This window comes from Sciurus vulgaris (genome assembly GCF_902686455.1).
Source record: "Sciurus vulgaris genome assembly, chromosome: 3".
NCBI lineage: Eukaryota > Metazoa > Chordata > Mammalia > Rodentia > Sciuridae > Sciurus > Sciurus vulgaris.
Window position 1 is genome coordinate 154,281,638 of NC_136463.1, and position 22,721 is coordinate 154,304,358.

At 37.5% G+C, this 22,721-nt stretch overlaps 1 protein-coding gene and 1 long non-coding RNA gene across 2 annotated transcripts in view; both read right to left on the reverse strand.

The window, feature by feature from the left end:
- Positions 1-4,585, reverse strand: part of LOC306655933 — a 39,554-nt gene extending 34,969 nt beyond the window's left edge. Inside the window, exon 1 of the long non-coding RNA XR_013762360.1 lies at positions 4,480-4,585. This is a non-coding gene — a long non-coding RNA (uncharacterized lncRNA). The remainder of the gene's footprint in view (positions 1-4,479) is intronic.
- Positions 4,586-18,576: 13,991 nt separating this feature from the next.
- The window catches only part of C2CD6 (C2 calcium dependent domain containing 6), a gene marked incomplete at both ends in the record, with an annotated part of 101,203 nt that continues 97,058 nt past the window's right edge, over positions 18,577-22,721 (reverse strand). Inside the window, one exon of the mRNA XM_079130395.1 lies at positions 18,577-18,734. Within this exon, the coding sequence (XP_078986521.1) occupies positions 18,577-18,734 (158 nt within the window). The remainder of the gene's footprint in view (positions 18,735-22,721) is intronic.

The window sequence follows — 22,721 nt, forward strand, 5'->3', positions numbered from 1 at the left end:
AATACAGAATAAACTGAAATAGTTGTCCCTTGGTATCCATGAGGGATTGGTCCAGGACCCCTGATGATATCAGAATTCTGAGATGCTCAAGACCTTTTTATAAAATGGTGTAATATTTGCATATAGCCTGCACGTATCCTCAAATAATCTCTAGATTACATATAATAATCAATACTATGTAAATGCTATGAACATACTTGTTATACAGCAGTGCTTAGGAAAAATGTCAAGAAAAAAATCTGTTCATGTTCTGTGCAGATGTATTTTCTTTTAGAATAGTTTCAATCTGCAATTGGTTTAATCTGTGGATGTGGAATCTGCAAATATTAGAGGGTTGATTATGTATATTTTTATGTTAAATATAAATATAATCCTAATACCTTAAGCTATCATGTAAGAAGTCCAACTACCCTACTGTAAATAAACACATGGAGAGACTGGGGTAGGAGAGACCGTGAAACTACATGGCTGCAAGGCTCAGCCATCTCAGGGTCCTAATTGAGATCAACTTTCCAGTCATTTCCTGTAAGACACCAGACATATGAATGAGCCATCTTGGAGATGACTTATCCCCGGAGAGCCCCAGAAGACTGTATGTGAAGCAGAACTTCCCACATAAGTAGTCGATACACCAGAGGCATGTCAGTGAAAATGTTTTCAGACACTTAAGTTTTGGGGTGGTTTGGCGTGCAAATATATAAAAATTGGCACCTAGAGATAGATTGCTGCCACAACAAAAACCCCAAATGATGCAATTTATTTGGGGACTGCATGTTAGGCAACAGCTGTGGGGGCCTCAATAAAACTGTTAGATAATGCTGGAAGGACACAAAGGTAATTTTTACTGAAGACTAAAAATGGCAACCAACTTTTTCTAATTGGGGAAAATCTGGCAACGCTGTTCCCTGTGTTAACACAGGAAATAAAAAGCACTGAGTATTTGGCTAACAAGATTTCTAGAAAGCACGATGAAAGTGCCAAATGAATTCTTTTAGCTGTCTATTACAAAATAAAAATAAAGTGGGCTAAAAAGGAATCATTCCATTTTCAAGCAAAATTCAGGGGAAATATTTATGAGCCAGAATTTTCCTGGAAAATAAGTGTTTTTCATGCATACCTCTTCTAGTCAATGACCCTCAAAGTAAGAAACAACCTCAGGATGAAGATCAAATCTAGGGCAATACCAGTAAAATGTGGCTTCAAGGTGTTCCAGGGGTATACATGTCAGATTTGTTAAAACCTCAAAAAGGTTTAAGGTTGTGCCTCATAGACCCACTGAGCTAGACAATATTTATTCTAAGAATCTTCAGTGGCATCCCAGTCCCTCTCTGCTAGACAGGAGCACTTCTAAAATTCTTAAGGATATTGTGCCACAGTACCCTGATTCTCAAACCAAGGAAAGAGAGGTCTTTCTTAAAGATATTAGGGGGTATGATACTTATCCAATTAAGATCATAATTTGTTAAATAAAAAGACCACAAAATCTTTAAAAGAAACAGTATCTTGAACTGAATAGGAACAGTCAGGCATGGTGGCACACACCTATAATCCCAGCAGCTTGGGAGGTTAAGATAGGAGGATCACCAGTTCAAAGCCAGCTTCAGCAAAAGGAAGGTGCTAAGTAACTCAGTGAGACCCTGTCTCTAAATTAAAAAAATACAAAATAGGACTGGGGATGTGGCCCAGTGATCAAGTGACCCTGAGTTCAATCCCGGTAATGCTCCCTCCCCGCCCCCCCCCCAAAAAACCCAATATGAACAGTTTAAAATAAAGAGGCACTCACCCCCAACTTTCACAGACAAGACACAGATTACAAAGATATTCAACTACAAACAGAAGTTCTTCCTTATGGAAAAAGGATTAATCTGAGGTGAAAGCCAAGAACTTCAGAATTATTATGGTCCACTGACAGCTACATGTTTCATGTTGGCCCTCCTCTATCTTTGGAATACCAAGTGTCTATTCCAGTCTTTCTGTTCTGGACTCACTATTGTATGTAGGAGGCAGATAACTGATCAATTCACAGATTTTAATACAGAGGAATCACAGCCAAGCAGCCTCTCCCATCTGGACCTGGTTTAGATGTTGAAATTCTGTATTTCAAGTCTGAACCTGATGCAGTAATAGCATGAAGTCTGAGGATCTGGGAAGGTAAATAAATATAGTTTGCATGTGGGAGGGAAATGACTTGCTTGGTAATTAATCTGTAGTAGTTAATCTCCAAATATGGTCCCCAATGAACAACGCCTCCCAAGGTTTATACCCTTCTATAGTCCCCTTCCATATTGAATCAGGACTAAGCTCGGGGCTTGCTGTAACTAACAGATTCAGAGGAGGTGACCCGTGCTAGTATGAAGCCAAAGCTTTCAGAGGTCCTGAAGTTTCTATTTCTGCAATTTGGAAGGCCTCAGCTGCCACATAAGTTCAGTTGCCTTGTTAAAAAAGACCACGTAGAGCACATGAAGAGTTCACACAGAGAGATAGAGGGACAGTCCCTGAGAGTGCGTGCTCAATATCAAACTAGACGTCCACACAGCCCAGCTCAGCCCAGCTGTAACTGCTTCCATCAGTGTCAATCACGTAAGTGAACCATAAGTGTTTCAGCCCAATCAAGCCCATAAATGACTGCAAGTCCAACAAATATCCAATATCATGTGAAGCAAAAGTGCCCAGCTAAGCACAATCAGTCCCACAAAATCTTGAGAAATAATGAAATAGTTGTTTTAAGCCACCAAGTTTTAGAGTAGTTTGTTATGCAGCAACAAAGTACTTATCAAATGAAAACCGAACATTTTGGAAGTTAGACTGAATATAACAAAATCAAAGCAAACTACAAATTATAGAAAAGTACTTGCCTATACAAGTTGTCACTATTCTTAAAATTAAATAAAATAAAAAATTTAAGATCCACAAATCTTCAAAAGAGAAAAAAACAGACAAAGGACATGGTCTATCTACTTATAGGAAAAATGAAAATGACTAATAAACATGAAAAGGTTTTAATCATTATTTAGAGACTGTTAATACTGTTGGTATTAACTGTTGGTCTTTATGGACAGCAATTTGTCAACATGCCATTTTTATACTACTAAATAATCACCTATTCAAATAAATAGTAAAAGATTGCCAATTTCAAACAATGTCGAACAATATGGAAACTTAAAAATCATAGAATATCCATACTTGAGGATATTTTGTATCTTGCAAAATTTTGAGAAAATTCAGGTGTGTTTATAATGTTAACTCAAAAAAAGGAGAATATAAAATTAAATGTATAGTTTTATCCAAGTTGTAAGTATATATATATGGATAGTGAAAATAAGTATAAGTATATATAATGAAATATAAACTTTCTAAATTTTATACGATAATGCATTACTTTGTTGTTGAGTAAGCAGATTAACTCCCTAGGTTAGAGATATTTAATAAAATTGTATCTTTTGAAATTTGGAAGGGAATTTATAAATGATCTGGTCTGCTATATAAAAGGATGAAAAAAGAGGTCTAGAGATTTAGGTGACCAAGCTAGCTGAAATATTTAGAGACAGAACCTTACTTAGAACCCTTACTTGACCCATATGCCCTTTTATACTGTTTTTTAAAGAGCTACCTATAGTACATGCCTGTAATTCCAGCTACTTTGGAGACTGAGGCAGGAGGATCACAAGTAAAAGTCAACTTGGGCAACCAAGTAAGACCCTGTCTCAAAATAAAAAATAAAGGTGGGGCGGCACTGGGACTGGGGATGTAACTCAGGGGTAGAGCACCCCTGATTCCATCCCCAGTACCAAAATAAAAAGCGCTACTGTAATAGTGATTCAAATGGGATGCAAAGATCTAAGCAAAATACTATCATTTTGAGAAAGATTTTACTCTGGTGTACCTTTAAATTTACATTCAAATCATTCTCGTTTTAAAGTATAAAATTATCTGTAACAAGGATAACATGCTATTTCCTGTAGTATAACAGTTTCATTAATTTTTTCTACTAAAACAACTTCCAAGGCTTTTAAATTTCCTTTGAATTTATATTTCGGTACTGATGTTACACTTTCCGCAGAATTTTACATGAGCCTAGAGATTAGTTTGTATTATTTGTATCTCAGGTCACTTTTCTTTTTCTTCAAAGGTTTTCCTTATTGATCAATATAAACAGGGTATAGGAATATTTAATACACTCAGACACATTTCTACTTGGAGACATATAAATACATTTTTAATTTATTTGTCTTTGTTTTTTAAAATTAATTATTTCCCCCCTGGTCTTGTACTTCAAATATGAGGATAGGTTAATTCAAGATCTTCTAAATCTTGGCTTTGAAAGCTACCTTTCAATTTCAAATCTGGGGAAACTAAGCTTGTGCTCTTCCTTTCAGCTAAGATTAGATGGTTGCTTTGCCATCTAGTTTCTCTTGAAGATGAAGCTAAATTCCTTCTCCTTATGGTCTCTGGCTTTATACAGGTACTTCTCAACTTTACCTCTGATAGAGATGAAATTGTTTTCAAAATGCTTCGATGTCTATCATCTGATTTTACATCTGATAGGAATGGTATACTTCTCTTTCTTTCCTCTGGCTTGACTTCTGATTGGCCTTCATTGGAAGACCGTATTTTGTTCTCTACGTATTTTTCCTGCATAGGAATAGAGGGTAGTAGAGTGTCTGAGGATGGAGGTGTTGAAGTAACACTCTCAGGAATAGCAGGAATTGAATTAGCTTGGTCCAATTGGCTCGAAGTTGATGTGGGCAGGCCTTCTTTGTTATCATCACCCAGCAACTAGAAAATACAGCAATAAAACAAGCTATCAATTAAATGTTATTCACTAGAAAGTACTGAAAACAAATTAAAATCAATTGAAGCCTTATCCTTTATCATGTTACCATTAATATTTGTAAATGACCATATTACTTAATAGAAGGAACAAGAAGTTCTCTACTTCTGAAATCATAGTTATGGAATATACATTTGTATATATATAAATTATTAAAATGATAAAGCAGTGGCTTATAAAATAATTGTTCTCTTATGTCAGGATTTTATAAATCAGCAAAATCTTTAAAAAGAAAATCTGGGGTGTGACATTTTACTGTTACACTATCACCAATATGTTATGAAACATGGGAAATTTTAATAGTATAATAACACAAAGAACAATATTACAAAATTATGAGATATTATAAAAGAAAGAAAATTTAAATATCAAAATAGTATAAAGACAGGTATCATAAAATAAAGCATAGCCTGTTTTGTTACATAAAGTTAGCTTTATGAAAAATTCAATTCATTAACTTTTTTTCTTCTCTCCTTGAACTGGGAAAGACAGTACACACTGATTCTTCAAATTTGTATTTGTGAGCCACTGACCAAAAAATGGGAATCACTAAATCTAACTTGTCAAGCAGTAGAGAAAAAATGTTTATTTCCTATTATTGACATGGGATCTACTATCAGAATAGAATGAATGCCTCCTATGAAATTAGCTGAAGAACAAATTAAGTGAATATCATTTTTGCTGATTTTTACTATAAAACACATGTATTATTCTATGAAAAAAAGTTTATAACATGATAAATTAAAAGATTTGATGAGAAAGAGTCAAAAATGTAATTAGGTCTATGGCAACCATGTCTAAGCTCTTATGCAGAACTTCATACTTTGTTCTTATTTTCCCTTCTCTATTCCTAAATACCTTGTTTCCTACCTTCAAATATATGTTTAAGGGCTACTGTTTTATGCTGAAGCCATTATTTCCAGAAGATAATTTAACTTTAAAAATTGTGCAATAGTATAGATATTCTCATACAGAAATAACTATGAAACAACTGAATAATTTCTCAAGTGCTTTTTTTCTTTTCATATATTTCTCTATTCACAAATATTTCATCCCTGCTGGGTGTGGTGGAACACGCCTGTAATCCCAGCATCTCGGGAGGCTAAGGCAAGAGGATCCCAAGTTCAAAGCCAGCCTCAGCAACATAGTGAGGTCCTGTCTCTAAATGAACTATAAAAAGGGCTGGGGACGTGGCTTAGTGGTTTAAGTGCCCCTGGATTCAATCCCTGGCACAAACAAAGCAAAACAAAAAACTCAAGCATTTCACCACCTTCATAAAATAAATGACTATTAGATATTTTCTTCCAACTTGCCTTACCTCACTTGGAGTAATTTCAGGTTCATTGTCAGGGGTATCTGTTTAAAAAGGCAAATAGAAGTATTTTATGTTACACAAAACAATAAAAACACTATTTATATGTATGTACACCATAAATATTATTATACTTTTTCTCACCACAAACATCAATTTAAGTCAAAGGACCTATCCAAACATAAACAGTGCTCAGTTAAAATCCATCAGGCTGATGAATCCCTGGGAAGATAGAGGAGTAGTAATTAGGGGGTTTCAAGATGGCGGCCTAGAGGGTGGCTGCATTTCATGTTGCTCCAGGACTCAGGATTCAAAAGAGGAGATATTGAGAGACTTGGGACCAACTCAAAGCAGCCGGGTGAGTCTCTCCCATTGGGGAGGTGTCCTGGATGGGACGGTCGTCCGGGAACGCAGGGAACTTTGTGAAATAGAGCTGCCGGTGAGACGCCCCTCCCCTCGCTGGAGCAGTGAACTCGGACAACTGGGAGCATCAGAGAGGAGGCTGCACAGCACAGCGCTGGGACTCGGAGCAACCACTGGGGCTCCGGTGGCTGCCCGGGGGAGGGGAGGCGAGGAGAGCTGTGTGGACTCAGAACACCGGGGCCTGCCCTGAGGAGGAGGAGGAGCAGCGTGGTCGCTTGGATTCGGAGTGACTACCGGAGCTGCAGGCGGTTGCCAGAGGAGAAGCGGCGTGGCGAGCTGTTTGGACTGAGAGCGACGCTTCTGAACCCCGGGGCCTGCCCTGAGGAGGAGGAGGAACAGTGTGGCCGCTTGGATTCGGAGTGGCTATACCAGAGCTACAGGCGGTTGCCAGAGGAGGAGCGGCACGGCGAGCTGTTTGGACTCAGACCACTTCTGAACCCCGGGGCCTGCCCGGAGGAGGAGGAGGAGAAGGAGGAGGAGCGTGGCAGGTCGTGTGGACTCGCAGTGACTGCATTAGAGCTCCAGGTGGCTGCTCAGAGGAGGAGGCGAGTGGTGAGTTGTTTGGACTTAAAGCGACCGCTCCTGAACACAGGGGGGCTACCTGGAGGAGAAGCGCGGTGGGTCGCTTGGTCTCGAGTGGCCGCAACAGAGCTCCGGGCAGTTGCCCAGAGGACACGTGCAGCGGGTCACGTGGATTCAGAGCCACTCAGAGTGACCACTCCTGAACACCTGGGGGATTACCAGGAGGAGGAGGAGGAACAGGGAGGGTCATTTTGACTCGGAGTGATTGATTGCCCAGGGCTACAGGTGGTTGGTGGGAGGAGGCACGTAGTGAGTTGCTTGGACTCCTAGTGACCGCACCGGAATATTGGGTGGCTGTCTGGAGGAAGAGGTGTGTGGCGGGTCTCTGGGACTCAGAGCGATTGTACAGGGCCCCAGGTGGCTGCTCAGAGGAGGGGCCGCATAGCCAGGCAATTAGGTGCACAGCAGGGTCCCAGGATCTAGGAGGCTTCTTGGTGGAAGAGCTCCACAGAGGCACGCTTAGGGGCGCAGCGAAGGTTCCAGGACTGCAGGCAGATTCTCTGAGGAGGGGCAGCCTAAGGAGATTCATCTGCGAAGGGTGAGGCTCCCAGGCCCAGGAGGTAGGGCCGGGCCCCTGGGAACTTTGCAGAGGAAGGCAGCCCAGCCCAGGCGGTAGCTGTAAACTGAGGGAACCTCAAGGAGGGAACTGACCAGCGAGACCTCCCCACCGGGTGAGTCCTCCCTGCCGGGTGAGGTTTTCCCACAAGGACGGTAAAACCAGAGACACAGGCCCAAACAGGCCTTGCCTCAGCCCGCAGCCTAGGTCCCCTTTGGATGACCATTGGTCAACAAGTGGAGACACCTCTGCCCACTAGCAGGGAATATACCCCACCTGAAGGCCACCACTCCTAGAGAGGCAGCTTCCTTGTGGAGCACCGCATTATCAACTTCCTCTAAGACTTCAGCCTACTGAAGGCTAAGAGGGGATATATATAGAAATCTTCAGGGACATTGTAAGTCAATAGAGGAAACCTACAATATCTCAGCGGTCCACTGATACCTGAACAATATGAGAAAACAAGGAAAGAAAATGCTGCAAACAAATCTAGATGTTACATCAATAAAACCCAATGACAGCATGGCAGAAGAAATGACAGAAAAGGAGTTCAGAATGTACATAATTAAAATGATCAGGGAAGCAAACAATGAGATGAAAGAGCAAATGCACGCACTGAATGATGAGATGAAAGAGCAAATGCAGGCATTGAATGATCGCACCAATCGACAGTTAAAAGAGCAAATACAGGAAGCAAAAGATCATTTCAATAAAGAGAGATAATGAAAAAAAAACCAAACAGAAATCCTTGACATGAAGGAAACAATAAACCAAATTAAGAACTCCATAGAAAGCATATCCAGTAGGATAGAACACCTGGAAGACAGAACCTCAGACATTGAAGACAAAATATTTAACCTTGAAAACAAAGTTGAACATATAGAGTAATTAAACAAGTATGGGGATGAAATCAAAACATGCATGTAGTGACAAGATTTTTATGTTATTTGTAATAACCTATATACTATTTTCCAAAGTGCCTGCACCATTTTATATTCCCACCAACAGTGTTCAAGAGTCCCACTTTCTCTACACCCCTGCTGACATGTGATCTTTGGACTTTACCATAATAGCTGTCCAAATACAATTGTGGGATGGTATCTTGTTTTGATTCTCATTTGCGTTTCTCTGATGATTAGTGAGGTTGAGCACATTTTCATATAGCTATTGGTCATTTGTATATCTTCTTTAAAACAAGTATGTATTCAAGCCCTTAGCCTATTTTTTAATTGAGTTATTTAGTTGGTTTGTTGTTATTGCTTGAGTTGAAGTTATTCCTTATATATTTTAAATATGAATCCCTTATCAGATACATGGTTTGCAAATATTTTCTCCCATTCTCTAGGTTATCTATTCACTCTGTTGCTTCTTTTATTGAACAGAAGCTTTCTAGCTGGAGGTAGCCCCACTTGTTCATTCTTGTTTTTGTTGCCTATGTTTTTTGTGTTGAAGAAACTATTGCCCACACCAATATCATTGAACTTTCCCTCTTTATTTTCTTCTAGAGGTTTTACAGTATGAGGACTTATGTTTAAGTCTATAACCCATTTTCCTTTTCAGATAGTTCATGGTTGGTAGTCAGGTTTTTATATGGTGATTTTGTATCCTAAAACTTCACTGAATTCATGAATTAGTTCTAGTGGGTTTTTCTTCTGGAGTCTTAGGATTTTCTACGGATAAGATCATGCTACCTGCAAAGATAATTTTACTTCATCCTTTCTTATTTGAAAGCCTGCTATTTATTTTTCTTGACTAATTGCTCTGAGTATGAGGTCTAGTACTATGATCAGTATAAGTGGCAAGAGGGGGCATTCTTGTCTTGTTCCTAGTCTTAAAAGGAAAAGTTTCCAGTTTTCACCATGGATAATGTTTGTTCTGGCCTTTGTTACATTAAGGTATTCTCCTACTCTTGAAAGGTTGTTGAATTCTGTCAAATACTTTTACTACATCTATTCAGAAAATCATGTGGTTTTTATGATAATCTGTTAATATGCTGTATTACATTAATTGATTTCTAGATGATGGAATATTCTTGTATTTCCTAGGAATAAATTCTACTGGGTCATGGTGTATTTTTTTTAATTGGGGGTTGAATTCAGAGACACTTTACCACTGAGCTATATTCCCATCCTTTTTATCTTTTATTTTGAGACAGGGTCTTGCTAACTTGCAGAGGCTGGCTCTAATTTGCAATCCTCCTGCCTCAGCCTCCCAAATCACTGGAATTACAGGCATGCACCACTGTACCTGGTTATTGAACAATTTAGTATGCTGTTGAATTTGGTTTGTTAGTATTTTATTGAGGATTTTCACATTTCTATTCATCAGGGATACTGGTCTCTAGTTTTATTTGCTTATTGTAACTTTGTTTAGTTTTGGTTATCAAGGTAATACTAGACACAATGAGTTCAGAAGTGTTTCATCCTGTTGAATGTTTTGGAAAAGTTTGAGAATAATTGCTGTTAATTCTTTAAATGTTTGGTAGAATTCACTAGTGAAATCATCAGGTTCTGGGCTTTTCTTTATTGGTAGATGTTTGACTACTGATTCAATCTCCTAGTAATTATAAATGTTTGATTTTTTTATTTCTTCAGTACTCAGTGTTGTAGACTATGTTTCTAGGAATTTATCCATTTGTTATAGGTTATGCAATTTATTGGCATGTAATTGTTAATAACAGTCTCATGGTTTTCTTCCCTGTGATATAAGTTGTAATGTTTTCTTGTTCACTTCTGATTTTCATCTTCTTTTCTTAGTCTATCTCCCAGTGTGTCAATTTTGTTTATTTTAAAAAAAAAAAACCTCAGTTTTATTGATCTTTTCCTATTCTTTATTTCTGCTCTAATCTTTATTCCTCTGCTAACTTTGAACATAGCATCATTTCTTAGTTCTCTGAGGTGTGAAATTAGGTCATTTATTTTAGATTTTTAAAAGGAATTTATTGCTATAAACTTCACTTTTAATTCTGCTTTGTTGAATTATATACGTTATAAACATTCTGGGATATTTTTTAATTTTGGTTTTAATTTATTCTTTAATTGACTGGTTATTCAAAATTGAATTGTTAAATTCCCACGTATTTGTGAATTTTCCAGTTTTCCTTCTGCTATTGATTTTAGTTTCATTCCAGTATAGGTGGAAAAGATACTTGGTATAACTTTGATCTTTGTAAATTTGTTGACTTCTTTTGTGTCTAACATGTGACCTACCTTGGACAATGTTCCACGTATACTTTGTTCAAGAAAATGTAGATTCTGCTCCTGTTGGGTACAATGTTCTATTAATTTCATTTGGGCTATAGATATGTCCATCTGGTTTATCATGCCACTCAATTCTACTGTTTCTTTGTTGATTTTTGTCTTGTTCTATTCATCTTTGAAAGTGCGTTGTTGAAGTATCTGACTATTATTGTATTGTTATCTATTTCTCCCTTCAGGTCCTTTTACATATGCTTAGGTGCTCTCGTGTTGGTTCATATGTATTTACGATTTTTATATCCTCTTGATGTACTGATCCTTTTACCATTATATAATGACCTTGACTCTTAAAATTCTTAACTTAAAGTCAATTTCTTTCTGATGTAAGTATAGCCACCCTTGAGTTCATTTGGCTATCTACATAGAATATCTTTTTCTATCCCTTCATTTTAGCCTATATGTATCCTTAAAGTGAGTCTCTTGTACATAGGACATACTTGGATCCTGTTTTTATATCTGTCAAGATACTCTATGTCTTCTGATTAAAGAGTTTAATACATTTTCATTTAGAGAACAAGCGATAAGCAAGAACTTGCTATAGCCATTTTGTTCACTGTTTTTGTCTTGTGATTTTGTCCTTTTTCTTTTGTCTTCTGATTTTGGCCTTCTTTTCCTCTCTTCTTATCTTCCTTTGAGTTCCATTAATTTTTTGTATTGATATACTTTGATTCCTCATCTTTTTGTGTGTCTTCTTAACTATTTTCTTTCTGGCTACTGTTATGATTTAGATGTGGTTTTGTCCCCCCCCAGAGATTCATATACTGAAAGCTCAGTCCCTTGCATGGTGATGTTAAGATGTGCTGAAACTTTTAAAAGGTAGTGTCTAGTGGGAAGTGGTGAGGTCATTGGGTATCCTGACCTCAGGAGAAATTAAGGTAGTTTTCTTGGGACCCTGATTCAATTCTTATGAGAGTCAGTTGTTATCAAAAAGCAAGGTTTTCTGTCTCACCATGTGATCCCCTCTCACATATGCATACTCTATTATGAGGTCCTCACCAAAGATGAGCTGATGCTGGTGGCATGCCCTTGAACCTCAAACACTGAGCTAACTAAACCTCCTTTATGTATAAAGTATCCAGCCTTAGGTATTCTTTAAAGAATAGGAAACAGACTAATATGGTTACCACATCCTTACATAAAAATACCTACAATTGCTGGGCATGGTGGTGCACATCTGTAATCCCAATGATTCTGGAGGCTGAGGCAGAAGGATCACTAGTTCAAAGCCAGCCTCAACAATGGCGAGGCACTAAGCAACTCAGTGAGACCCTGTCTCTAAATAAAATACAAAATAGAGCTGCAGGTGTGGCTCAGTGGTTGAGTGGCCTGAGTTCAGTTCCCGGTACCAAAAAAAAAAAAAAGCCTACAATAGTCTGTTATAAGCTGATAACTTCAATTGCATACAAAAACTCAAGACTTTACTCTTCCTCTCCCCAAACCTTGTTATTTATAACATATTTTACATTATATCTTTTTATATTGTATACTCATTAAATTTTATAGTTATTTTAATACTTTTGTTTTTAACTTTTATTCTAGAATTAAGTGATTTATCTACCACTATAACATTATTATGGTATTCTGTATTTGTCTATATATTTACTTTATCTGCAAGTTTACCTTTATTTGTGTCTGTATTGCTATTTAGCAGACTTTTATTTCAACTTGAAGCATTCTTAACATTTCTTATAAAGCAGGTATGGAAGTGATGAACTCCCTCAGTTTTTCTTTGGGAAAATCTTTCTTCCTCTCTTTTGAAGGACAATTTTGCTGAATAGTACATTTGTGAATGACAGACTTTCCTATTTCAGTCATTTGAATAAATCATTCCATTTCCATCTACCTGCAAAGTTTCTTCTACAAGTTTCACTGATAAATCTTACAGGGGTTCATCTTGTATTAAATGAGCTTGTTTTCTCTTGCTGCTTTCAACTTTCTCTTTTGACATTTGACAATTCAATTGTAAAGTGTCAAGGTGTAGATTTCTTCTTATTGGGAGTGACCAACATTCCTAAATGTTCATTTCCTTTCCCAGATTTGAAAAACTCAGACTATTATTTGTTTGATGTATCCCTTTCTTTTTTCTTCTATTCAAAAATTTCTATAATTCATGTATTGTTTCATAAGTACCTTGTTTTGTTTTGTTTTTACTTTTTCATATTTTTTTCTCCTCTAAATAATTTCCATTTCTTCAATTTGCTGCTCTTTTCTTCGACTTGATCTTGTAGGGTTGTAGAACCCTACTAGGAAATTTTTCAGTTCAGTTATCATCTTTTTCATTTTAATGAGTTGTTTGGTGTTTTTAAAAATATTTCCTTCCTCTCTGTTGATATTCTAACTTTATTTATGCAATGTTCCCTTCTACCTTGATGAGCATCTTTGTGATGGTTCTTTTAAATTCTGTCAGGTTAATCATGAGTCTCCATTTCACTAATGTAAGTTTCAGAAGCTTTATCTTGTTTCATTGTTTGCAACATATTTCCATATCCTTTCATTTTCTTTGACATTTTGTGTTGTTTTCAAATAAGGCAAGACGGCCACTTCTCTCAGTCTTGGAGTACAGAGACCCTCTCCAATCACCCTGGCCAGAAATTCTAAGGACTTACTAAACCTTCAGGTTGTTTCAAACTGCTGTTGATCCTCAGTAGCCCCCAGGTTTCAAGATTATGCTGCGTTCTATTAATGCTCCAAAACAAGTGAGACAGAAATTGTGCCTTAGGAAGTTCCCAGGATGTATGGTCCTATCCTTCTTTCCTCCCCAGGAAGAAGCTCTGAGCTGGGTGTTTTTTGTTTTCCTCATAGCTTTGTGCTGAGTCATGAAGTAGGGCTGTGAAATGTGCTAGCTTGCTGGTTCAAACCACAAGCTTTATTATTAATATTCCCTCCAGTGTCTGAAGTATGCCAAGTTCTGAGACAGGCAAGATAGAAGCCAGTGCCTCAGTCAGCCAGCAGGAAGATCAGAACACTGGATTATGGTTTCATCCACCCTTGCCCTTCCCAGGGACAGACTGGGAGCTGCAGGTTTCATCTTGATTAGCACTGTGTCAGGAGAGGGCTTACAGTAAGATGGTGTTTTCAATATCCCTATGAGCTAAAATGTGGCTGGTTTTGTGCTCACCAAGATGCAGGAGTCTCTCAATTATTTCTAGATTTCTCATAAGAGATTTGTTTTGTGTACTGTTGTTGAATTGCAGTGTATGTAGAGGGCAAAAGGGGTCTATTGTGCCATCTTGGGTTTTCACCTACAGCCCCCATCTCATTTTCCCATATCTCATATGTAAAATGGTAATAAACATATTCTATAGATATAAGAACATATAAGTAGTAATATGGTTAAATATGAATTATTGAGTCAAACTGACTATTTAAAAATTAATCTATATCAATTAATGACTGTGATACTGATTAATTATTTAATCTGTTTGATTCTGAGTTTTGTCATCTGTAAAAATGTGGGTAATGTTAATAGCTCTATTGATCGATTGTTTGGGGGATTGATTTATATGATCTAAGTAAAGTTCCCAGAATACAGTGATCAATAAATGTTAGCTAAAATATAGGAAGCAAAGGGAATACCAAAGGAAAGAAGTCACTAGATGATCCAATGAACTTTTCAGTGAACTCTTCAGATAAGTAAAAAATAATAATAATAATAATTTAGAAAAGCAACCACTAGTGCTTTTCTCACCAGAAGTGAGAAATATCACTTCTCCCCACTGATACTGAAGAGGGAATTTGATGGCCCTACACCTAAACCTTTAATATTTCAGGTGAAAAGTAGACTAATGATGCATTAGCTCTGCTAGGTTGGTAGACTTCTAGAAGGTAAGATATGAGTAATATAAAAAGCCCAATGTAGCTAGGGAAACAAACTCAGAGAAGGACAGATAATTAAGGTATAGCTAAAAATCTTATAACAATAAATCCTATTCCATACCTGAAGAACTGAAGAATTTAAGTATATTATCATGCATTTTAAAAGTATAGTAGCATACTTCCTGCTTCCTAAATGAATCATTTCAGAGAGATTTTTCCATGTTTTTAAAATATTTTTTATTTTTAAAAGTTAATACGTGCATTATAGGAAACAAAAATACAAGCAAAGAACAAAGCCAGTTAGTCACAAGCAGTCTAGTTGAACATGACACTGCAGGTCGTGTGTATTCGTACACAACATCCTGGTTTGTGTGATTGAGACAGTAGTGTGTATCATGCCTTTTCACACATCATGGACATTCACCAATTCAAAATCCCCAAAGCTATATGAGTATTTCTGATAACCAAGAGTACATCAACTCAATCTGTTAGAAAAAATTGTAATCCTGTCTTTCTTGGGGGCAAAATTTCACTGAAGACAGAACTGGCAACGGGCCTTTAGACGGACATATTGGCAGAGTTACAACTAAAATAATGCATTCCCTTAATGCTCAATTTAAAATGTGACAAAGCAACAGAATACACCAAGCATAATATATCTAAGAGGGTTCACTGTCAGATTTCTACACTAAAATGTTAGCAAGAATGCATGTTCCCAGTGAATTAAAGTGTTCCTATAGTACAGACGGAGGATGCACACACACCAGTGGCTCACATCAGAATGTAAATCCTTGAGCACTTGCTCCCATCTTCCCTGTGTGCCTCCTTATTCCCCCCTGCTGCCAGCCTAATGAACCAGTCCTGATACACACTGCCCAGAGGTATTACAATTCCATGTCCAACATGCATCTTTTCTATCAATCATAACAAAAAGATATGTACAAGTTTGCTAATTCACTAGCTTTACTTTTTATGATATACTATCACCTCAGGACATCTAGAAAGCTTATGTGTTGTGAAATAAAGTATAAACTTTGTGCACAAGAAAAAAACATGTACTTTTCAAAAAATGCACATATGAATCTATGGTTATAATCTAAAATTATCTTCCAGTTATGAGAATACCAGCTAAGAACCCTTTCCCTCACCCTTCCTCTGCTCCCTCTTCATCATTCCAGTGACTAAGTTCAGGACTACCCCTAACTCCAACAGGTGGATTGACAAAGGTCATTCCCAGAAGACAGTTTTCCTAAAAACTAGCAAAAGGATTTTATATAGAAATGTTTTGCTATTTCTAACACACTTTGGGCATTAGAACTTACCCTTTAACAACCAAGCAATATTAACTAAAATGCATATATAAAACAATGTTTAGACAACCTGAACTCATCTAAGGGTCCAGGACACTTCTCTTTGCATATTTTCTCCCCCACCTGAAACATGAGCCAGTGAATAATAGTCAACATACTTTCCAAGATGTCAAGTTTAACAAGTGAATTGCCTAAATGGCAACCATTCCTATGTAGTAACAAAAATCTCTTAAAGGGTATTACTTTAACCCTTTACTTTTACCATGTGTTGTATACTTTTATTTATTTATTTATTTATTTATTTATTTATTTGCGTGCTGGGGATCAAACCCAGGGCCTTGTGCTTACAAGGCAAGCATTCTACCAACTGAGCTATCTCCCCAGCCCCCACTGTATACTTTTAAACATCTAGAAAGACTAAATGTTTCCAGTGAGGACTTAAGTGTCCCACTATACATACAGTAGCACTGAATAAATTGCACACACTTACTTTTTTTTAAAGGTTAGACTTTTAAAGTATCTTTCAAATAGGAACATGGGACCATTCTCACCAGAAACTCAGAGATTTTTAAGATTACATGAATAGTATTTTTCATTAATAAACCTCTGACTGATAATTTGATAAATTCTCATATTTAATGCTAATTTAATTTTCTCTCCCTCTTCCATTTATCTCTTTTTCTTTCATACATACACATACACACACACACATACACACACACACACACTCCACATAAGCCTCTACATAAAAGAGACTAATAGCTCTACAGTGTACAGTTTAAAAAATTTTTTTTCCATAGATCATAGTTAAGATTTAACTTTTTAGCTCTTTTCTCATCTTCTGTTTCTCACCTTCTATTTTCTCAACTATTACTTGGAGTTGACATAATGTATAATTTAGCTTGTGGTATCAGTGAAAGAAATGACACCTTTTTAAAGAAGGGGTTTATTATTATAGGCTGATTCTTAAAGGTTTGCACTTCTACAATTGTATTTCCTTCTGTTGTGCTATCTTAAAAATAAATGCACACACACACACACATATATACATATAAAACCATGTCGATCAGTCGTCCTGGTTGCATTAATTTTCCCCTCTCTTTGGACCATGACAAATCCTTACAGTGAATTCCAGAGCTGGGCAACATGGAAATTAAAGTGAAAAGACCTACATGGAGTAGTTTGCATGAATAATATAAGAAGGTGTTCCTTAGATATGTTACAGGCTTACTTTAAACTATTTGACTCATGCTCCAAAGTAACTGTAACTTAATGTTCTTAGTCAGCAAATATGATGAACAGCTTTAGTTTTATGCTTAAAAATCATCATAAGTTCACATACTTAAATCTGGACATCAGAATTTAAAAGTAATTCATGAATGAAATGTATGAATGCCTCTTTAATATACTGATTACAAAGAAAAGAAAGAATAAAGGATTGGGAGAGGGGAGACCAGAAGATGGCAGGGTAGAGGAATCTGCATTCCAAGCTGCACTGTGGTGTGAGACCAAAGCAGTGGGTATACAGCTTCTTGGCAAGGTGAGCAAAAGAGGGATTTCACTCAAATCTAATATTGGACACTCAAAGTGGCTTAGGAACTCAGCAGTTTGAGTGTAATAAACAAAGAATAAAGAATTCACCAGAGCTGACCCAGCACAGGGCTGATGGTAGGGATTCACCACAGGCAGAGGAAGGGGAATCAGAGCCTTGGTATGGAGAAACCTGAGGTAAAAAGTGCTATCTAATCTTAGCTGATGCAGAGACTACACAGCACACAGGTACTTGCAAAGCATATTCTGTATCTTAACTGGCCACAGAGAACTTAGGTGGGGCCATCTTGGGACCAAGGCACCACCATGGTGACTATGGGACCCAGGAGATCAGAAAAACACACACAAAACCAGCCACAATATCTTGGCCGGCAACTCGAGTAATCTAGCCTGGGCACAATGGAATGTGAGTGAAACAGGCATGGAGTAAATACAAGTTGGAAGTGTTAGGGGACAGATAGCTAAGGATGGTGGGAACATGAAGTAAGAGAATAATTCTATAAAATGGGCCCACGATGCCACAAAGCAATTTACCTGCAGCCCTGCCTGGACTAAGCAGACAGAATATGTCACATTCTTCAGAAAACTCAGAAAACTGAGTCAGGGGCAAAGGTCGGACAGTCAGTGTAGGTAGTAAATGATAGGGGTTGAGACTGTTTATCAAAAAGAGAACAATGGGGGTTACTAATGGTTAACTTCCAAAAATGTACTCCTCAGCACTCTGGGTTGCTAAGAGCTCTTGGTTACATATATGGGGAAGAAAGAGAAGACAACAGTTAAAGGGGAGATGGGGTTCTAGCGTCTATAAGAAAACAAATCACAACCCCTCCCTCAGGCTTTTGACTCCAAGGCCCCCTTCTCTTCAGAGAAGTCTGTCCCTATCACTTTCTTAAATAAAACATGCTCTCTATGCTTGCACCTCAGTGTCTCTTGGGTATTTAATCTTCAACACCAGGGAACAAGAACTCATTCCTGATCTGCACCACACCACTATCTGCTGGGGACTCGCCCAGGACCACCACCAAGGTAAGCTCCTCTGCACCTTGTATCTTCCTGTCTTTCTGTCTCTTTCTTTCTGGAGGAAAATTCTGGTCACCTGTCAGTCACTTAAATGTGATTAAGCATGACTGCCAATCTTAAATCTCAGGTAAAAGACTTCATGACATTTTGTGGCTCCTAATCACCTGCACTGCGGGTCAGGCATGTTGGACTCTGCAAGGGTCATTTCCTACTTTTCTATCCTGGCTCAGAGATTGTCTGGCGCCAGTTGACAGTGGCCCATGATCCTATTCTGCCTTTGGATGCAAAGAGTTGAGCAAAGGAGGGAAGTAACTGATAAATCCTGACCAGGGCCATTCCCTGGTGGATCTCAAAGGCTTCTCCCCTGACCTCCTTCCCCAAAAGCCCGCCAGGTATCCTGTGGTAACCAGTTGATTGGGTGGTGCTGAACAAACTCCCCAGTAACCCATGCACCTCCATATGAGCTGACCTCTGTGCTCACTCCTCCCGGGCACCCCCTCTTCCATTACCAATCAAACTCTAGCCATTTAGAGAGGGACATTTTATTCTTCCAAGAAAAGGACATTAAGCATTCAACAACCACTAGGGTCCTTCTTGCCCTCTGGGGATCCCTTTGGCCCACAGCAATTCAAGCATAAACCCTTTATTCCTTCCTTCACCCCTAATGACCCTGGCCTTCAACAGACTTCTCGGACTTCGCTTAATAGAAGAAGAATTTTTACTAGCTAGGTTCACTTATTACATAGACACATGATGCAGAGGAATACTGTAGGCTATCTTTTTATCACTGGGTACCACATTTGGAGATTTCAGTGATCAGGGGAAGGCAATAATAGGCACTAAGTCTGAGTTCCCCAGGTAACTGGCATGTGGCAAACAAAGACCGTCACATCCTCACTGTAAGGCAACAATAAATCCAGCAGGAAATGGGAGTGAAAGACAGGATTGCTGACCATCAGAAACTCAATAGGGAGATGTCTCTATGACAATGGGCAGTTTCTCTGGTATGGGCACCTGAGTTCTGTTTTCTTGTATTCAGATGGGAGCTTCAATCTCAACAGTTATGCCAGGTTTGCCATTAGCCTACATACTGAAAAACTGGGGCAAGGTTAACCCACAGATGCTCAAGGAAAAGCACCTCATTTTCATCTGCTGCCTAACATGGCCTCAAATGCTCTGAGGTTCCCTATGTATGTACAAGGCTATAGAAAAACCAAAATGGTGCCAAAAATGTAAATTAGATTCAGATATAATTGCTGCCCTAATGGAGGAAGTCCTACTAAGGAAAAAATATTTAAAAATCCCCCCAATTCTATCATTTCTTGCCAACGGCCCACATGACCTCACTTAAATCAAATAGTTATCAAGAAATTAGCATCCTCCATTCCAAGTAAGGTCTAGTTTTCCCCTCAAAATGTTATTAACTAATGGTAGGCTCATCACAGACAGACCAGGATTTATTATAAGAAAGTTATCTAAGGGTTTCATGGTCTCCCAGGGAAACAAGTCACACAGTAAGGGCACATAATCCAGAGGTTTGGACCCTTTTTGTGGCCACCCATGAAGAAGGAGAAAGTTATGGCCACATTGGTAAGACAGCAGTTAAGTCCAGAGGTCATGGAAGGAGGGGAGAGAAGTGCTGACCACTGGAGGCTCCAGGATCAGGGAGACATCCCCTAGTCAGAGACCATTTCCTTGGTGCAGTTGCCCATATTCTGTTCTATTTTGTTCATTTTATTTTTTGTTCAGAGGGGAGTCTCATCCTCAAAAATAATAATGGGGGAATGGCTGAATTACAGTTGAGATAAAGAAGGTGCCTTTTAATTTTCTTCATTCAAAACTGGGGGAATTACCAACTAGGGAAATGGAAAAAATGGTCTCCAGAGGGAAACATAAACCATATCTTAAGATACTGGTTTTAGAAAAGGGAGCAGAAAAACTGGTCAAAAGTACCTGTGTATGAGATTTTGTCTCTCAAGCTCAAAACAGTAGCTTTTCTTAGTCCTTAGCTTTCTGCCAGATATCTCTCCAAGGCTTGCATCTGGAATGTAGGGTGCATAGGCAATTGTCCAAAAGCAGTTAGGGACCAGAGGGGGGAAAATGTTTTACTTTTAAATTCAAGCTGCTGTAGGACCTAAATACTATCTTACCTGTTCTTATACTCTGTGATTCTGCTCTCTCAATAAGTTCCTCCCTAAATACCAGCAAAAGGAGGGAAAATAGAACAATCTCATATGCACAAGTCTTCTTTACTTTGAGAACATTTTCCTGAATATTTCAGGGCTCCTACATTCTTTAAATATCTGAACTGACTCTAATCTGATCCAAAAGTATACTCCAGTCTGATAAAGATGTTCTGTGTGTTCTTTTACTAGAGTAATTATGGCCATGTCATTTTTTTTTTTTTTAGAACTCCTGCATTTTAAAAAAATTTTCTATATTTTTTTAAATTTTTTTATTTAGCTTTTAATTTTTTACAGACTGCATTTTGATTCATTGTACACAAATGGGGTACATCATTTCATTTCTATGTTTGTACACAATGTAGATTCATACCATTCATGTAATCATACATGTACATAAGGTAATGATGTCTGTCTCATTCTATCATTTTTCATAGCCCCCTCCTTTTCATTTCCTTCAAAATTTTTCTGTATTTTCTGAGCTCATGTTTTAGTGGTGAATTCATGTTTGAATTTTGAGTGCCTGAATTAATATATTTTGTTCTGATCAGTCTTGTTTTCTCTAACTATAAAGGTTTTTGCACTCTGTTTTTTCCTACTGTCTTTACTCAGAGGTCAATTACTCAAGGGAAAGCTCAAAAGTCCTTGTTTCCTGTTGGTTTTTATGTATATTTGTGTGCATCTGTGTGCTCTATGTGTGTCTATATATGTCTTTGTCAATATGTCATTTACCTGGTACCAAAATTGGCATATAGATAAATGAGCACTCATAAATTTTTAAAAAAACAGAAGAAAAGAGAATGGATCCTAATACCTTTTAGTTCATGTGACTTAAACATTTAAAGAAAAAGTTCGATTTAAATTGGTTAAACAAATAAGAATAAAGATGTCTTTAAAATTACTAACCCACAAGTTTTTCTAGGTGGTCAGACAATTAACAAAGCGCTGGATTCTATAAGATATCTAGAGTATAAAATCCATTGTTTCTAGATGTTCCTTTTTCTTCAGAAGGGAAAAGGTGCCTTATACTGTTAACTACACTTGTTCAATACCTTGGTTTTTACAGTTAAAATTGAGTAAATTAGATTTAACATAAATGGGATTAATCTTCATAAATTTGTTTGTTAGAGGAAACATCTGATTGATATGCAGGGTTAAAATGCTAAAACCTCAATGGCTAAATATAAAATCAAGTACTCTTGACTTTTTGAATTCTATAAGATAATATATATTTAAGTATTAAACATGTTTTTATAAATTGATAAATGAAAATGGAGAGTTTAAGATGGCTTTGTTTCTGGGTCTTCACTAAAAGCAAGGTTACTAAGAGTTGGGATTCCATCAGGTATAATTCTATATGCAAAAAGTACAAAAGTTTTCAGTTGTGTTTCAACTAAAGTACTGTAAAAATTATAAATTATTTCATGTTATTATTGTGGAGTTGTGGCGCAAGAAAACAAGCAGAAGTAGATAGTCTCATATATGACAAAGCAGATTTCAAGTTAAAATTAATCAGAAGAGACAAAGCCAACACATCCTAGTAAAGGGAACAATCCAACAAGAAGATATAATAATAGTAAACATTTCTGTCCCAAATGTCAATGCATCCAATTACATGGAAAAAATATTCCATGACATTAAGTTCCACACAGACCCCAACACAATAATACTGGGGGATTTCAATATACCCTCATCAACAATAGACAGATCATCAAAAAGTAAAATCAATAGAGATATCTCCAACTTAAATAACATTATAAATCAAGTAGATCTAATGGACATCTTCAGAATATTCTACCCCAAAACAGGTGAATTTACCTTCTTAGCTGCACATAGAATCTTTTCTAAAATAGTTCATGTTCTAGGCCCAATGCAAATCT